This window comes from Rousettus aegyptiacus, unplaced genomic scaffold (assembly GCF_014176215.1).
Source record: "Rousettus aegyptiacus isolate mRouAeg1 unplaced genomic scaffold, mRouAeg1.p scaffold_m13_p_14, whole genome shotgun sequence".
Lineage (NCBI taxonomy): Eukaryota > Metazoa > Chordata > Mammalia > Chiroptera > Pteropodidae > Rousettus > Rousettus aegyptiacus.
Window position 1 is genome coordinate 60,361,073 of NW_023416289.1, and position 18,577 is coordinate 60,379,649.

General features: G+C 60.3%; 1 protein-coding gene across 1 annotated transcript in view; it reads right to left on the bottom strand.

Moving 5' to 3' along the window:
* Positions 1-18: 18 nt before the first annotated feature.
* MTMR10 (myotubularin related protein 10) overlaps positions 19-18,577 on the bottom strand; it is a 35,855-nt gene continuing 17,296 nt past the window's right edge. Inside the window, exons 7-16 of the mRNA XM_016154882.2 lie at positions 13,403-13,574; positions 11,630-11,717; positions 11,461-11,549; positions 9,244-9,374; positions 7,892-7,961; positions 7,164-7,234; positions 6,377-6,546; positions 5,618-5,788; positions 4,106-4,288; positions 19-3,586 (exon numbers count right to left, since the gene is read on the bottom strand). Coding sequence (XP_016010368.1) covers positions 2,996-3,586; positions 4,106-4,288; positions 5,618-5,788; positions 6,377-6,546; positions 7,164-7,234; positions 7,892-7,961; positions 9,244-9,374; positions 11,461-11,549; positions 11,630-11,717; positions 13,403-13,574 — 1,736 coding nt within the window. The 3' untranslated portion in view covers positions 19-2,995. The remainder of the gene's footprint in view (positions 3,587-4,105; positions 4,289-5,617; positions 5,789-6,376; positions 6,547-7,163; positions 7,235-7,891; positions 7,962-9,243; positions 9,375-11,460; positions 11,550-11,629; positions 11,718-13,402; positions 13,575-18,577) is intronic.

Sequence of the window (18,577 nt, forward strand, 5' to 3'; positions counted from 1 at the left end):
AGCTGGAAGAAAACCCAATGAGATGATTCACAGCTTTTATAAAAGTAGCATGCACAATTCTCATAAGCATATTAGAAACAGATTCATAAATTTCAGTTTTTCTCTGCTGCTTTACAGTTGGCTGTTAAAATCCTTGTTTTACGATTACCTAAGGTGGCATAAACGGCTGAAACTCTAACTGCTTTAGGAATGAAAAGCCAAATGTTCGTTGAGTCCCTTAACTTCCGATGCCACCTGCCAGCGAGTGCTCTCAGCCGGGCTCGGGCACCGCGGGAATGCCGTCTCTCAAGGGCGAGGCAGTGTGCCTTCCTGCCCTCCTCGGGACCACCCCAAATGCCGGGGGCAGTGTGCCCGAAACAGGGCTGCTGGTCACCGCTGCTGGACATCTCGGGCCAGGAAGGCGTGAGGGAGGGCCCGGGGGTCAGGGATGGGGCCCCCGTCCCCAGGGAAGAGTCCTGGGGCCTGAGGTGTGTAACCCCCAACCTTTGCGACGTGGAAGGGTCCTTCAGCCCTCGCGCGGCCCTGGCGACGGCCGGTTCCGAGTGGAGCTGAAGGAGCTGGTGACGCCACCGCCGAGGCCGAGCAGGACGCAGGCGTCTGGCGCACGCGGGGGCGGCGGGGACGCGCGGGTGGACGTCGCACTCGGCACTCACTGCTGCTGACCGAGGTCGCTCCCTCCTGCGACTCGCGTCGTGACCGGTCTTGGGCACGAAGGTCCCGGCCCGTGGTCCCTGCGGCGGCAGCAGGCCTGGGAGTCTACACACGTTCTCAAACAAAGTTCGATGCCTCTGGTTTTAAATGGGCTTCCATCGTAAAGTGACAGGCAGACGCTGTACGTCTTTAGGCTCAGTACCGGACAGTCCCAGCTGTGACGCCACGAGGCACAGGCGGTGCTCACGGGCGTGGGACAGCTGTGACCGCACCTCGGATCTGTCACGGCGCCCTTCTCGCTGGCAGGTGCCTTACAGCTCAGCAGTGGCCAGGACTCAAGGCTGCACGAGTTGTTTTCCACATTTCACGTGGCAGATTCTGGCACAATCATCATGATTGTAACAACTATCCAGCAAAAATCCATTTTACTGCATCTGATTATCATACAAAAATAAGTATATTCTCTACTTTAAAATAATATTAATAGTACCTACTTGCTTTTCAACTTGTAAATTGAAAAAATTACGAAAGAGCTTGAAATAAATGTGTGAGAGAAAATTGTAGAGAAATAAACACGCCCCCCCGACACACACACACACACACACACACACACACACACACACACACACACAAATCTAGAATAATTTGCAATAAAAAGGCAGCTTAACGAAGACAGGATTGTCACGCTTCCAGTGGCAGGATGTGCTGTGGTGTGCTAGGGGGCCGGGCACTGGTCTCTAAGCCGGGACAGTAAAATCTTTGATGGCAACACTGTTATTTTATATCAACCAGAAAGAGCCCTTATTTCCTAGGCAACAAGTTGGCAAAAACACTGGGTTTATTTATCCAGACGGTGACTCTCTAGACAGGGGCCCCCAAACCCCAGGCGGGGAGCGGCGGGCGCGAAGCCTCATCTGTGTCCGCGTCCGCTGCCCAGCGCCACCGCCTCAGCTCCGCCTCAGGTCATCGGGCCTCAGGTTCTCACGGGAGCCCCGGTCCCCGGTGCCACGAAGGTCGGGGACGGCTGCTTTAAGACACTGTATAAGGACTTTCTGTTCCTTTAAATCCAGAGACATTACCAATTTTTAAAAGGCACAAAGTTCAAATAAAGCTATTCGTTATACCTAAAACTTTTAAAAAACCAGTTTTAGAAAAGATTAACCCTTCACTATAAAAATGTTTAAAAGCTTAAGATGGCAGTTTAAAAACCTAAATAGCCAAATCTGAGAACAGGACTTTTAACAAGGCCTGGGTGGGGGAGGGGGGGGGACAAGGGGTGTCGGGGAACAGGGCTAACGCCTCCACCGTAAAGCTTAACCTCTGACCCTGTGGCTTTGGCACGTGGTACACGATGGGTGACAAGGGCGTTCCAGACCAAGGACACGCCTGTGTGCTGGTGGCCTCCTCAGTCTGCCGCTGACACCGTGGTCTCTGGGAGGAGGGACTTCCGTGCAGGTGACCCGACTCACGACCCGTTAGGTGGTTCCTGGGGGAGGGGCCAGCCAGGTCCCCTCAGTGGACACGCTGAGAGGAGCCCCGTTTCTGAGGGCGGGCTTGGCGCGGTCACCCCCGCCACCGCACGAGCACGCTGTGTCCTCCGAGACTGACCGAGGTATGGAAATGCGGCTTTGGGGCCTCTTGAGCACTAGTAGGCAGCTCAGTACGACAGGCCTGTTTCTCACGTGCAGTGGCATTTTAACTCCCTAACTTTGAAAACAAATTATATTTTACTGTTATTCATACATTAATATTGGCAAAGGCACTTGTGGGTTTAATCGTGTTCCCGACAGCAAACGCTTTCAAAGTTACCAGTGCGTTTCATTTCTAAGTTAGTCCTAAGAAGGTAAGAGCAAAAGCGTGAGTTTAAGACACAGTGACCTATGGTCCCAAAAGAAGTGACCTCACAGCGATTCCGGTGCGGGGACACTGAAGCTTCCATCAGACATCACGGAGAGGGGCCGGGAGCCACGGGGCCCCCTCCCGACCCCGCTGGGGGTGCCGCACTTCCCGAAAGCCCGTCTGCCCCTCGGGTCGCGGGTCTGCGGGCCAGGGAAGCGGCAGCGGGGCAAGCGAGCGGGGCAGACACGTGCCACTGCACACGGAGCCCGACCAGCCTGACCGCAGCAGCGGGGACCCTCTGCCTGCCCATCGCCTACGACGGAGCGGGACCCGCAGTGACAGGAAGAGGACACGGGAGACGACGCACGCTTTGCTTCTCAAGACCCCGTGGAGGCCGCGCGACTCGACGTTCTTAAACGTTAGTGCAAATTTCAGCGGTCATTCTCACGTGGGAAACCACCAGCGCCTCGACGGCCGAGCCCGGCCGCGGCGCGGGCCCTGCCGCTCAGTCCTCGCTGGCCAGCGTCTCGGTGGACAGCCATATTTTGGCCCCACTCAGAAACTTGCTCAGCGGCGTCCCCGAAATGCTGCGCCGGCACAGGTTGCCGACGGGGGAGAAGGGGAACGAGGAGGAGAGGAAGTCCGGGGTGGCCGCGGCGTCGGGCGGCCCGCTGGCCCGGAAGTACATCCTGCTCGGGGGTGGCCCGGCCTGCTGCTGCCGGAGCGCCCTGCCGAGCACATCCACCTCGTCGGCCAGCAGCGACAGCTTGTGGAAGGTGGTGATGGGGCCCCCGTGGCGGATCTGGGTCTCGGGGACCCAGCGGAAGTAGCAGAGTTTCCACAGCTTGACGTGCGCTCCTGAGAGGCGGGGCAGGAGGACCCCGTGCGGGTCGAGCGGCTTGGCTGACCACTCCAGGAACAACTGCTCGGTGCTCGGGCTGCTGCTTGGGCCACCGCTCTGGCCCTGGCCAGGCTGCGGGGCGTCCGGCCTGCCTCGGACGGTGAGCGAGTTTCTCCGCAGAAGCGACTCCTGGTCACGGGCGAGCCCATTTTCCAGGGAGGCTGGCGGCCCCCTGAGCGTGGAGCTGTAGGTTTTCTGCAGGAAGACAGAGATGGCGTTGCCGCCTGGGCCTTCCTGCCCAGACAGCGGGGGCGGCGGCGAGGCCACCGCGGCTGGGCAGGTGGCCCTTTGCTCCTCCCCACTGCACGCCGTCACGTGCGGCCCTGACTCTGCCCAGGCCGTGCCACTAGGCCACCCAGGGTGGGAGGCAACATACCGGCTCCTTAATTTGCCTACGTGCAAATTTCTAAGATTTCTGGGTTAGAAAAAAATCTAGCCCTGGCTGTTTCTAGACAGAACAGGCAGAAAGGGCGGGTTCAGGGCGCCTGGGCTTGGAGCGGGGATGAGCTGACGCAGACGCTGACCGGGGCTTCGTGGGCTTCAGACACCGGAGAGAAAGGCGGGTGCAGCCACTTCCGCCAGAAAGCAGAGCCCCCTCAAACCCGCAGCGGCAGAGCCAGTGGGACGTGCCCTGACGTCACACGCTGCTCTGGCCGGGATGGTGGGTCACGGGGGCCGAGGGCAGCTGCTCCCGCCAGCGCGCCGGCCACTCACCTTGGCCCGTTTGAAGGCTTTCACCGAGCCGGGCTGCACGCGGGCCGTGCTCTTCCCGACGTACGACGGGTTGTGGAACAGCGTGCGGTCCCTCGCCGTGAACTGCAGGGACCAGTCCCACACCGAGGGGAACTTCAAGCCCTTTTCGTCCCCGAGTTGGATGTTTTTGCTTATGGCAAATTCCTGCAAACAGAAGCGTTGGAGCACGTGTGGAAAGGCACCGGCACGCAGACGCCCTCGCAGGGCCCAGAGCCAGGGCCGCGGCGGGCCCGCCGGGCGGCCCGCTTCCCCGCAAAGGGGCTGCGGCTTCTCGGGCAGAGGGACACTCGTACTCTGCCTGAGCGAGGGCGGCGGTTCGCTCGCCAAAGACACCGGGGACGCTGGCCCCTCTGGCAACAGAGTGCCACGCCTAGAAGTTTCTCTAAGGTGACGCCGTGAACACATCAGTTGTTCTACAATCGCAGCATGTCACCTGTTAGGCTCGTGATCACGCGTTCACGTGATCACCTTTCAGGTGTGACCAGCAAAGCCACCTCTGGACAGAACCCCCGCCGCCCGTCACAGCTGTGTCTATGGGGAGGGCCGCAGCGGGAGGAAGCGGCCCGCTGGGCCGTGGTCCCAGGGCCTGGCCCAGGCCACGATGCAACCACGCTCCGGGGGGAGGGGCCTGCTGACAGCAGCCGCGGCCTGGTGAGCCGGTGACCCGGTCCTCCCACCGCAGCAAAGCCAGGCAGCACAGCGCGGCGGGGACAGCAGCCTGGTGCGAGGAGCACCGTCCACCTCACACGTGAGGCCCAGGCGCTACTGCTGGCGACACGGATCCGTCCCAGAGGACGAGCTGAGCTCAGTGGCCCCCAGGCCGCTCTGCTCAGGCCAGCCCCGTCTCAGCAAGGCCCCCCAAGGCCACAGGCGTGGCCCCGTTTCTCTCAGTGGTCACTGCAGCATTTATCGGCCATTTCTGTTGTGGGTTCAAATGTGGGTGAGACAGAACGTGTGGCTCTGAGAAGTTCCACCAGCGGCAACCAGAAGCCGGGACGCTCAGTAATCGTGACTCTTTCCCTAGGACAACGAGCTGTGATGGAGAACACAGCGGACAATCTGCCCCCAGCGACTGCGGGTGGCGCCCTGGACTCCGGGGACCGAGCCAGCGCCTGCGTCTCATCCCAGAAATCTGTTCTCCCCAGGACCCTTACGAGAAGAACTCACCCTGCCTCCTCCAGCTTTTACTCCACTGACCTAGGAAGTCAGCGTCCTCGAACAGGATCTCTTTACCCTTCGGACGCCAAATACGAAAACAGAAACACCAAAGCAGGACGCTGAAGGTCCTTAAGATAGCCTAAATCTTTGAAGGCGCCTTAGAGAAAAACACATAAAGTGCTCCCTCACAAACAAGTTCCCAAGTTTTTACATCTTTAAACAATCCGACTTGGACAATTCATTCGTCAGCTAGACGGTCACTACGACAGCCCCACGTGCCACACTTCCGAGGTGCAGCCGGCCCGCCCTGCTCACCGTGCTCTGCCGCACGCGCTGGTGGGGGCAGTTGAAGAGGAAGGTGCCGAACAGCGCGATGCGCGTGCTGTCGCCCAGCACGGCCAGGTAGGTCTCGGAGAACTCGAAGGCGGTGGGGTACTGCTCCAGCAGCTGCCACGTGGCGTCCAGGAACAGCAAGAACAAGGGAGACTGGCAGACACAAACCGGACACGGGTTAGTTAAAGCTGCAAACCGGCACTGACGTCGGGAGGGACTGAGCGCGGGCGAGGGGTGCACGGGCGTGTGACGCACGGCGCGTGAAGCTGCGGGGCACGCGGCGCGGCAGGAGTCCAGGACACACGCTGCGCCCCGGGGAGCACCAGCGCCGTCGGAGGGACGGGCCCACCTGCTGTCTAACCCGACCCACACCACGGCGCCCGCAGGCCTCTCGGCGGAGCTGCGGCCCCGAGGCGGCCCTCGCCAGCTCCCACTCCCAACACAGGGGCCCCGCTTCAAGAAACCATGATGTTCCCAAACTGATCTTCCAGGGTATCTAGCATGCTCGTCACTGCTTTGCAGAAGAGTTCATGCATCATTTCTTCAAGTAGTTTTCAACTTAGAGAAATCCAGTAGATAACTCTTCTAGCGTTTTACCTCCAGTTACAGTAATCTCGTAAACACGTCAACTCGGTCCTGGACTAAGCGGCGACGCGCTAAGCGCACTCTGGCAGACGGGCGAGGCGCTCCGGGCGGGGACAGCGCGCGCACGGGGACCGGCGACGAGCACGGGGCCCTCACCTCCTTCTCCGATCTCTTCAGGTGGTTGCATCTGTCCAGGAACTGATACCCGGCCATGACCCACTCCTTCTGGATCAGACTCTGAAATCCAGTAATTGTCCTAAAATAGGGATCCAGCATCACTTGAACCAGAGATGCTACGATACAGCTCAAGTCTCTTCCCTCCTCCTCTGTCAACGAAATGGAAAGGAAATGATTACCACCCGGGAAAACGCTGAGAAAGAGAAGGAAAGGGAAACAGTTCCGCACTGTGTCTTTGAAATAATCCACGTTAGAAAATCTCACTGGAGTCCAGCAAGTCTGACATCTGCCCACTTCTAGGTCATTTGTCACGTTTAATGGGAGACAGACTCACACGTGACTACTTCTCAAGTAATCGAAGCACACCCGTCACAGTTTTTACATTTCAGTGGTTTGGGGCAGAAAGTTTTCAAACTCCATTTTACCTGTTTTTTCAGGGACACTAACTACAATGCAGTCTCTCTGCTGACCGCTGCGCACGGCGACTCAGGAGAGTGAGAGCATGGGACTGTGGCCCATCACCCGGAAACGTGGCAGGCACAGGGCGGTGAGGGCTGCGGACCGCCTCCCCGCCCACGGGAAGGGAGGCTACCCATGGGGCAGAACACGGACTCCGTTCTCCGAGGGCACGCTCTGTGCCACGGTCCGCTCTGGGGACGTGCACGCTCTCAGCGTACGTGGTGTATGCGTAAGGACAATGGCTGGAGTGTGGCCGGCATCGCCTTTCTGGCCGGCGTGGCGGCCGGCGTTCCCACCAGCACCTCACCTTGGAGGATCACAGAGACGCGCCTGGCTTCCAGCACGCACACGAGCTCCACCGAATGCCTCAGGAAGGCCCTGCAGAGCGGAAGGGACAAACGCGCTTAAAGGTCACATTTCTACTAGACATCTAAAAAAGACACTTGAACTCCAGCGAATCTTTTACTTTACTATACACGTTTGCACTGTCAATAACCTTTATGAGTTTCTTCAGTATTGACATGATTCTTCAACAGGGAATGTTTAGGTTTTTACACCAAAAAATTCATCACCCTTTTATAAAAAGAAAGCAGCGGGCTGACGTAAGGATCGTGAACTGAGTCTGCAGAGACGGGGAGAGGTCAGTGGTCGCAGAACCAGGGTGGGGGTCGGGTGGGGTGTTTCAAGTCTAGAAGGGCAGCACGGGGAGGGACCTTGTCGCCATGGGACTGTGGTGGTGGTTACAGGAATCGACGCACGTGCTAACGTGCACGGAAGCGTGCACACGCACACACACGGGCGTGCACGCACATGCACACGCCCGCACGTGCAGGTGTGCACACGGTGGTGAGACGAGGGAGGACTGCGTTCTGAGCCCGGCAGCACCCTGGCTCTGGCGCTGCGTTCCGGTTACGTGAGACGCTGCTGTGGGAAGCCGGGCAGAGTCTGGCTCGCTTTGCTATTTTTGTACCTCTTACGAGTCTGTAATTATTTCAAAATATAAACTTAAAAGAAAAAAAAAACAGTTGTACAAACCTTACATATTCTAACCAGCGAGTACTTTCCAGTGAAGATAACCATTTCTCTTCAGTTTCTTCAAAAGGCTCTATAATGAATGTGCAATTACACAGATATGTAATTATATACACACACACACATACACAAGGATCTTTTTAGGCTTTTTAAGCTAAGTTTTACACGACTGACGTCGGCATTAAGTGATACGTCGCAGTTTTCAATATTTAAAAGGTGGCCCTAAGGAAGTGTCGTGCACTTTCCTTTAAAGATATAAAATCTTAAAAAGACCTGTTACAATTCTACAAAGCAAGCAAGCACCCCTAGGCCTCCGCCTTGTCTGCAGCTCTTAGAGGCCACTATGGGCGACCTGACCACCTCTACCTCCCTGGAGCTGCTGAGCCCAGCCTTCTTGGTCAGGCCAGCCCCGACTCCAGCCCTCACTCCCCAGGACACCTGCTGCCCAGCCCCCACGGCTCCCTGGCGGCGGGCCGTGCCCCCGCCCCCTGCCAGGGCTGCCTCCCACACATGTGGCCTCGCTGGCCTCACAGCTGACCGTGGGAGGCAGGAGTGCCCGCCTAGTGTGACCTCAAGGTGCCTCTCACCTCACAAACCTCACATTTCGGTCACACTCAACTTACTGCGCAGCTAACGATCACTCACGCCCCCGCCCCATTCTCACCCCTGACCTGCTGCAGTGGCCGCCTGTCCTGACTCGCAGGTGACTTAGGGTGCTCTTGGGTACAGTTTACAGCACAGGTGCCTTCGTGTGCGTGTGCGTTGGCCCTCCAGAATAGGGGTGCCCAGCCTTCCTGGCACCAGGGGCCGGTGCCCCGTGAGAATCTCACGCCTGCGGATCTGAGGGGGCCGAGGCGGTGACGGCGGCGCCGGGGGGCGGCTGCAGGTGCAGACGGAGCTCTGCTTGCTCGCCCGCCGCTCCCCTCCTGCTGTGCGGCTCGGCTGCTAACAGGCCATGGCCTGGTCCCCCACGGCCTGGAGGATGGGGTGCCCTGCTCCAGGACACGTTGAAAGGACCTGATAAATGTTTGACCCTGAGCCTGCACAGATTACAACATGGCTCTGTCAAGTTACATGTCTCAAAATACAACTGTACACGTTAAAACCTCAGTGAGTCTGTGAGGCAGCCGGGGTCCTGCTTGGCAGACGCTTCCCGAAAGCGCCGGCTCCACCTCGCGCGACCTGACGCTGATCTAACTGGGTCCTTCTCCCTCCGCGGCAGCACGCAGCTTAAGCCTGGCTCTCCGAGGGCGCCTGCCCGCCTTGCGCGGGCACACGCTGCACGACTGGCAGCGAGCCCCGCGGAACACGCCACCCCGACGCGCCCGCACGCGCGTGGAGGAGGCGGGAGTTACCATTCACGCACAGCTGCTTCAGCCTCACGAAAGCCGCCTGTGTGTCCTGGACGCTGGGCAGCGCCTTGTCCAGGTCTGATTTGTAAACGTCACTTCTCTGCGGGTGACTTTTAGTCACTGCATTACAAATCCTGAAAAAGACAAGTGCTCATGTCACTGTTCACCGAGTCACACACGTTTCCTGAATGCCTGCGTGAGCCACGCGCCGCGCCGGGAGCTGGGGGCGGTGCGCGGACGGCCAGCCAGGTCTCTGCCTCCGGGGGTCACCTCCTTGGTGGCGGGGGTGAGGTAATGGAGAAGGGGACGTCTGCGCTGAGAGCCACATCGCCGAGTGCAGGCCAGCACGGGACCATGCTCAGAAAAGGCTCCTCTGCGTGGGCCACTCTGAAGCCGAACCCCACGTAACCAGGAGCCGTGCACGGGTGTGGGGGCAGTGCCCTGGGCAGAGGGGCGGCCAGCGCGAAGGGCCTGTGGCTGAGCGCAGCTCAGCCGCTGGAGCAGCCTGGAGAGGCCGGCGGGGCTGAGACGCAGGCCGAGGGGCACGGGGGCTGGAGACAGGTCTGGCCACGCAGGCTACGGCCCTCACTGCAGAGACGAGGACGGCTGGGAAAGACAAGGAACTAAACAATCCTTGGCTCAGCAGACTGAGTGACGAGAAGGGCCGTTGGCTGCAGTGTGTAACTCCGCTCACCCAGTGGTGCTGCTGACCCCCGAGGCCGAGCCTCCTGCCGGCGGGCGCGGGAACACGGGGCCCGCAGCACGGCCTGACGCACGGCAGTGTCCAAGGTGATCAAGGAGCAACGGAAACCCGCCAGCATGTGGCACTGTGCACTGCGGGCGCGCCCCTCCCCGCTCAACGGAAGGGCCACCGAGGGCCGCTGGGCAGCCACTGCGCCGGCCAACGTGGCTCTCAGCCGCGGCGCCGTGGGAAAGCTAGGGCGTGGCTGCAGCAGGTGCGGGACCTGACGCACCCTTCCTGAGGCGTCCCGAGCCCGCTCTCTAAGGTCTGCCCTCTGTTCTCCATCTAAGTCCTGAGCAGCAGCACAGTACCATGGGCATGTCTCGGTGCGAACACGCGCTGGAGTGCAAGACGGACACGGTGCCTGCACCCCGCGGCGCTCAGCCCAACAGGACAGCCACCCGACTGAAGCATGCGCGCACAATGAAAACCCGGAGGGAGCGCCAGGCAGACAACTCAGCTCCAGGGCGCCCGTAGCTCGCAGCGGATCGAAGCTGGGAGGGCGAAGGCCGAGCGAGCCCTGGGCGGCGGGGACGTGCGGTCGCGGATGAGCGTGAGGAAGGCGATGCCCGGGGCGCCCACAGCACGGGCCAGGGCCAGGGGATGCAAGGCCGGGCCTGGAGCCCCTAGGGGCAGGGCTGGCACTGGATGAGACGGGGGGAGAAGTGAGGGCGCCCCCGACACACTGGCAGGGTGGGGCTGGGGCGGAAGCACTCGTGGCCGTAAGACTTCTGGAAAGAGAAGTGGCGGGAGTGGGTGACCACTGGAAAAGGGACGTGGCGAGGACGGCCCCCTTCCGAGATGCTGAGGGCACGCTGGGAACGGGCATGGCGGCCACGTCCCTGCCTCGAGTTGGGGACACGCAGCGTTTCAAGGGCCTTCGCGACATCGACGTGGGACATGCGTGATCAGCTGCGGGTGTGCATGTGATGACCACTGAGCACAGCCGTGGCTGGACGGTGCCAGCAGGGTGCAGGCTGGGAAGAGGAAGTGCCTGTGACAGACTCTGTCACGTCTGGAGACGGAGGATGGCCTCCAGAGGGCGCTGAGCACCAGTGAGGACCAGGACCTCACTGGTCCGGAGACACTGACCACCAGTGACGCCCACTGCTGGGGGGACTAAGAAATGAACGTCCACGACTATCACGACACAGGGCTCGCGGAGGACTTCGGCGGTGATGCCAGCTTGTTCGCGGTGGCCGATCAAAACTGCCGTCTGAGCTACTGGGACACGGTCAGCCTAAGACTGCGACTTGAGAAAAGCCCGCTTTGTCCTAAGCGTCTCGCGGGAACCCTCCGCACGCTGGAAGTGCGCGAACGGCAAAGCCACGCCAAGACGTCGTCAGCAACGGCAGACCCGCGAGCGTCCGGGTGCCGCCAAACGCTAGGCCGCCTCGGACGGCCACGATCTGTTCAGAGCAGCACGTCCTCCACGGCACGTGCGCCCCTGCGACTCCCGACGCCCGCCCCTCGAGTACCTCTGGCCGATCTTCCGCTGCTGCAGCGCGTCCCTCACGAGCGCCATGCGCACGAGTGCGCTGCCGTTGGCATGGCTCCAGCACCAGACCTGCGGGAGAAGCAGAGCCTTCAGTGACGGGCCGGGAAAAGGGACATCAGGGTCCGTGACTCCCAGCAGAGGCCACTCACCGGCATCCTCCTTCCGACGAAAGAGTGGGAAAAGGTCTTCAGGTCTTGGTCCGCGAGGGAGCTTGGCACGACGAAGTACTCCGGCAGGCTGCGGGAGAGCGGAACGCGGCGTGAGCGCCGGGCTGCGGGGCACGCGCTCCGCACGCGGGTGCAGCGCACGCGGCCATCCCTGTGCGCCGTGCATCTGCTTGGCAGCCACGGAGTGGACAGCGTGGGGGGCACAGACGCCCCTGACCTCTCAGGCTGAGACACCCAGACGTGGTCGGCTCCCACGGGACTCGCACTTAGAGCAGGACAGCCGAGATACCGTCCGGGACGACGACTGATCGAGCGCGTGTGCGGTTTCTGGGAGGCGGATCGACCTTTGCTCTCCGCAGACGACGGCCCGGGGACCGCAGGCACACAGCGAAGCAGACCTCGCCTGCAGCAAGACGCTCCGTCCCCCGCCCCACCTCCCGCTTCTCCCCTCCCTGTTCACAGGACAGGCAGACCCCAGGACGCTGAGGAGACGGCAGTCACCCGCGGGCAAGCTCACTGCTCCCTAGCGACACCTCCGTCCTCTCCTCTCTCCTCCGCGGGGCCGGGTGGTGGACAGAGGCAGGCCTGGCCGGGCCCTGCCACGTGCTCTCAGCATGTGACACACCCAGCACGCTGGCCACAAAGCCTCAAGTCGAGGGGAGGCAGGAGCCCCACACTGCGGGCTCCAAACACCTTCCCAGGACCGTGCCCCCGGGGGAAGCTGGTGCTGGGTCGGCCTGGCGACAACAGATGTGCTTTGTTCTAAAACACCACTTGTCAGTGAGAACTAACGAGACTTCAGTGATCTTAAAACACAGCACCCTCAAATCCACGAGTACTGGTACAGAGGAATGAACTTAAACCCCAGTCATCTCTGGAGAATTCGAAGGAACCGCGCACTGTTCTGGACACCGCTCAAGGGGGTGATGCTGAGCCCTGTGCGGTTTCCCCGGGCAGCACGGGTCTGACTGTGGCCCGGAGAGCCCGGTCTGCCGCACGCTGGCCGCACGAGGCATGCTGGCAGACCCCGGCGCCCGTCGGGCAGTGCCGTCCGGGGAGCCTGAGGTCACCCGCGGGTCTCCGACTGCGCGGTGCCCCTGACGCCACCTTGTCCAGGGTCTCCCGTCTCCCGGGTTGCTGCGGAGGGGAACGGCTTGACGTAGTGGGAGGAACGACAGGCCGGCAGCAGGACCAGCAGGACCCTGACCACGCCGGAGGCTCTGGGCGCTGCTCGTCATGCCGAAGGGGACCGGCTGGAAAGGGGCCCTGGCACGGGGCGGGCCGGGCCGCACGCGGCGCGGCGGGGGGTGCATGGCCCGCGAAGCTCACCTGCCCGGGCCCGCCCCCGCCCTCAGTTCACTCCCGCTCCGCTAGCGTAACTAACGTCCTCCGGAACCAGAGGAAGGACACAGAGGAGCAGGCCGACAATGTGCCAAACCCTACGGAACGAACGACCCGGCCTGGCCGGTGAGCACACGGTGGACAAACACAAGGGGCGGGGGGCAACTGTCGGCCGTGAAAAAGCCTACAGCACACACCCGGGCGGTGCACCGTGCCCCTGCCCGGAGCAGAGCCACACGGACCCGGACGCTGTGCTCATGCCAAAGGCCCTTCAGCGTCGAACACCCACCAAAGCGCTACCAAAGACAAACGTTCCTGACCGCAACCCGGAAGCCCCGGAAGACAGCGGAGTCTGCTTGTCAGTCACCAGAAGTCGCTCTCAGCTGCAGACGACGTCGCTGAACGTGAACTCACCACGTGGATATCATGTAACCCTCGTTGATGGAGCAGACTCTCCACGCGGACGCTCCTGTCCTCTTGACCTCCCTGTCCCAGTCGGAGTAAGTTTCAAAGAGTGGCGTTTTCTGGCTGCTGCCCCCATCGGCTGCACCGCCGTCTCCCGTGGGCGCCCCGTTAATCTTGTTGGCTGCAAGACAAAGCAGTGTGGTCATCTGTGACGGCCACACTCGTCCGCCCTGCCCTGGCCTCTTGCCATGCCCCCGTCACAAACACTCTGGGGTGGCAGCTCCTCCTGCTTGCCCTTTACGTCTCCCCCAGCTTGCCCGACTACGCCCAGCAGTCCTGGCGGGCGGCCCTGCACCCCGCCCTGGCCCAGCTCCCCCGGCCCCTCAGCACCCCCGCGTCCCTCGCCCCTGCTGGCTCCACCTCCAACGCCTTCAAACAAACGGGCCGACCTGACCGGAGACATGGCCACTGCGCCACGCGGTCCCCCCGCCCCCGATGCCCTCGCCCCGCCCTGAACCCCGGGGTGAACCCAAGTCACTGCTCATTTCTGCATGTTTAACTCGTCCCCTTCCTCACGGTGACTTCTCAATGCTTTTCTTTGGAAGTCTACTCGACTGGCCTTTGATGAGCTCACGAGACGCCTGGAGCTCCCGCGGACTGCCGGTCCGTGTGGAGGCTCCAGCGGGGAGCGCCCGCGGGTGCCTGAGAGGCACAGGCGTCCCGACAGCCAGCCTCACCCACCCTGCCAACGTGGGGTGACAGACGGCACCGCGCGTCCCAGTGCGGCGTCTCGCCGCGGCAGCCCACGGCCCCGCCACGCGGCCGTGCCCCACTGCCCCCCCCGCGGCGCGCACTGCCAACCGAGCAAGCCAACCGAGGCGGCTCTCCCGAGGGCCTCGCACCGCCAGCCGGCCTCCGCGCCCCGTCGCCCCCGGCCCCCTTCTCCTCGGTGGCCACGGAACCCCTGGTCCGTCCGTGAACGTGCTGCCATCGCCACGGACCAAGCTGGCAGCTGCCGCGAGAACCCACCGCGTGCTCGGGCCTGAAAACGAGAAGCGGCGGCGACGCGCTCCGTCTCGCAGCACCTGCGAGCGTGGAGGGCCAGCCCCGCGCCGGCCACTGGCCGTGGCCTGACTGCCCCGCGCCTACTCCTGAGGCGTGAGCTGTCGCCGGCCGGCTGCGGGGGACGGGGCTGGCAGGCCGGGCGGCGTGGGCCACTGTCGCCCCGCTGACTGCGCCTCTGCGAGAGACGCCGGCCAGGGCGGCAGCGAGGCCGGGGGTGGGGGACATGGGCCAGACTCTCGCTCTGGGCCCCGCGCGCTATTAAATTCAAGCTGCAGTGACCACGACCTCGATCGGCAACTCCGCCCGGTCGTGGTGGCCGCGCCTCGCGTGCTCAGGCCGCGGTGGCTCGGCTCCCACACGGACAAGGCAGACAGGGCGCCCCCCGGGACCACGAGCGTGTCGCACGCCATGCCAGGCGGGGCCAAGCCCACCCGTGAGGCGGTGTCCCTCGCCCAGGGATTCTGGCTTCGGCAGAACGTGCGCAAGGCGGCGCCGCTCGCCGCGTGCACAGCCGGGGACCCGCTGTTTCGGGGCCGTCCGCGGAGTAACCGCCACCGGCGGCGGTGCGGGGGAGCCGGGGGCTGCGCGCCTTCCGCGGGCCCTCCACGGAATGCCCCCTCCGCACGGAGTGCCGGGCACCGAAACCCACAGAAAGCCGTTCAGTCTTAGAAAACCGAAGTATTTCGTCACATGACCACACTCGGGGGTGGGGTGGGGGGGAATCCACATGATCAGCTTGTAAGCGCAGAAAAACACGTGACAGAGCTCGACACCTACTCGTGATTAAAAAAATAGCTTGAGCAACTCAGGCGACAGGGGGATTTCCTTAACTTGGCGAAGAGCATTTATCAGAAACGGCCACGCGGCCTCCTCAACTAAACCAGGAACAGAAACGACACCTGCTCCCACTGCCGCCAGGCAACGCCGCGGCACAGGCCCTCGCCCCCAAGGAGGCGACCGGCACCGAAAACAAAGTGTAAAGAACACACTCTAAATGCGAGAGAGCCATGCACATGGTGTGGCCGTAGACTTGGAACGGAGAGTCTAGAACCGAGTCGTTCCCAGCGTTCTGAAGTCCCAGACGGCAGCAAGCCAGGCTGAGAACATTTGGCAAAGTTCTGTCCCCAGATCTAGGAACAGACCAATTTCCTGGGCATAAGCTGAGGGCATCTATGGACCTTGCCCTGTCCCCCATCTTGTAGGTTTCACTCGTTCAAAACCTGCCCGCTTCTCCGCACCCGGGAGAACACCTTTGTATTCTGGGGTAAGAGCTTATTACAGATGGGGCGGCTGGTACTCAGCCGCGCATCACAGAGTCTGCAAATTCCAATGCTTTCCCGAAAGCCCCCAAGGCCCGGTGATGCTGTGGCCTGCTCTATGAGTGGACCACTTATAGGAGTCACAGCAACAGAATGGCGAAGCCAGCCATCTGAGGAAGATCCAGGCCCCCCGACAGTTAGCTCTGAGGTCTCAGGACTTACTTTCCTAACCAACTAAACGTGCAGCCTGACTCTGAGTGCTCCTGACCATGGCTTCTGAAGTCTAATCCTAGGCTCTGTGGAAATTACCTTTGAGAGGCCCGTCTCTATTTAGAATGGCCTCAAACGACAGCAGAGACAAGTGTGGTCAACATATGGAAAGAAAGTCTATCACTTACTTCGATGATTCGGCAGAAATTAGGTGTCACGAAGAGGCGTGAAAAAAGTGCAAACAGAACTGTGACCTTTCAGAGGTTAGACAGAGGCGAGTCAACAAAGCGGATCCAATGGGGACTTGAGCTGGGGATTCTGAGATGCACACGAGTGTGGTTAGGAGCCAGGGTCACCCAAGAGACAGGAGGAAAATCACAACAGTTACAGCTGCACTGAGGATCTTAAAAGAGCGGACGAGCAGCCACTTCTTAAAATTTATGCACTGCCTTGAAAGGACTGTACGCTCCGTGGCTTCCAAACACGCACGTAGAGACAAAGCTAGTATCGAGACCCGGGTTCACAGAAAGGACAGAACTGTAGCGTAAACCTCACGGGACACGCGCACTTGCTGCTGTGAGTCCCGCCGGCACTGCCTCCTGGGGTCACAGCACGGCGTCTGCAAGCGCGACGCGCCCTGGAGCAGGGGTGCTGGCGCCGAGGCCGCAGGGAAGGCCGTGCCATCGCCAAGCCTTCAGTCCAGAGGCACCATCTGACATCTTGTCCACTTCATCACAAAGATGGGTCTGTACTTTCTGGATATCATCTGCCCAATAATAACCTGACTGATGAGCACAGTCCTTGTGGTTTTTTCCAAGTTCAGAGAGAACAAACGGCCCCACTGTTCCCGTCTGCGCAGGGCCTCTGGGACGGGAGCGGCTGCGGGTGCTGCGCATCACCCTGCATTTCAGCATCCTCACAGAAGTACTGGGACGACTGCTTTTTTACCCAAGGGATGCCGAATAGGGAAGAAAACCTCAGAAGGCCGAGGGCCACCTAAAAGACACGTTCCTTAGGTAACTGCAGGTCTTACTTGTGGAAACAGCTTCATCATCTACCTGCCTAAAAAAAGGCCTTCTCCAATCCATCCCATGAATGAAGGTGTCATCCAAAAGTTCAAGGGTGGATTACTGGGCACTCTGACTGCACTGTGTGGAAGCCTCGGGCTTCTGTTGATCTTAAAGATGCAGTCTGTGCTTCCGCAATAGTGCGGAAGGATACCAACGGCTGCCGCCCTGTGCGGCTCGTAACAAAACGCTGGCCACGCGCCACGTTCACGAAGCACTTGTTTGAGCAGGAGTCTGAGGAATGTGATGCAAAAGGCATTCCTGAACACATCAGGTATTACTGATTTCGTCAACAAGCTATAGAAGATATAGAGAAGTGACTGACGTACGTAATAAAGTTCGGGAGCAAAAGAGCTACGGGTCGAATAAACTATATAGTATTATTAACCCAAAGATGCTCACGATGAACATGAAGTTTACTGTTTCCACTGAGATCAATTCGGCACGGGGCATGGATTGATACGCTGGACTGAACCGCTTCCATCGAAAAGTGCCACAAATTGGTCCGGATCACAGACACATCTGAGCGGGAATCAGAGACTCCCTCCTACAGCTCTTGCATCGCGTGAAACGTCCACTCAGCCCCCTCTCGCAGCTCTGGGTGAGGGGCTTACTCAGCTGACCCTGACGGTGGTGGTCTACAGCTTCCGATGACCCAAAGGAATGGTCGCCCAGCTAACAGGACAAGGAGCCACGACACTTTAGACAATAAGTGAATCGTCTTTATATTAAAAAAATAAACTTAAAAATTGTGTTGTTCAAGTCTAGATTACAATTAGCATATTTTGATAAGAAAAATTAAGTTACGAATACTTAGGCACCCAATTTCTATAACCTCAGTGCCATTAAAAGCTGCCCGTTCCGTAAAGCACGACCTGCACGTGCCGTCTGTCAGGCGGACAAGTATCTTGTAAAGCAGTGAAACTGCACTTATCCCCACGCACCTGCGGAGAGCAGGCGTCGCTGCCGCGCTTCATGTGTGTCCAGCACAGCGATGCTGGGACACGCTATGTCACGCAGAGCATGTAAATGATCGCAATACGTCTTGAGGTCACAAGATGTAAGAGACCAGCACAGCGAGTGATTGATAAGATTCCCCCATCCTGGCCATGCTGGGGTAAACGGGTATTTCACTACAGATACGTAACTGATTTTCCTTCCCTCCAGAGTAGAACACGTCTCAGTGGGCGAGCGGACGTGGGGCCAGGAACGTGCCCGGGGCTGGACTGAGACGTGTTCTCCCTCTGCCCGCTTCGAGGTTTCTTTGGAATGGCTGGTTGAAATGGCGTCAGTCTGTGAAGAGTGGACAGCACGCGGCGGCCTGGCCCTTCCCCGGTGGCGGGCGGGGCCCTGCACATCGAGTCCCCGGGAGCACACTGTCCCTGACAGACGCGCACCCCCTGGCCACGCACTCGGAAGTCTAAGGCAGTCTCCACGGCCCTGACCGCCCACGCCCTAGTCCAGCCTCTGCGGCTGCTGCCTGAAACCGTACCCTGTCAGAATGAGCCTTTTCTCTCTTTTTAAAAGAAAATCAAGTATCTTTTAATTTTCTGCTGGTTTTCTTAAGGGACTAACTCAAGTTA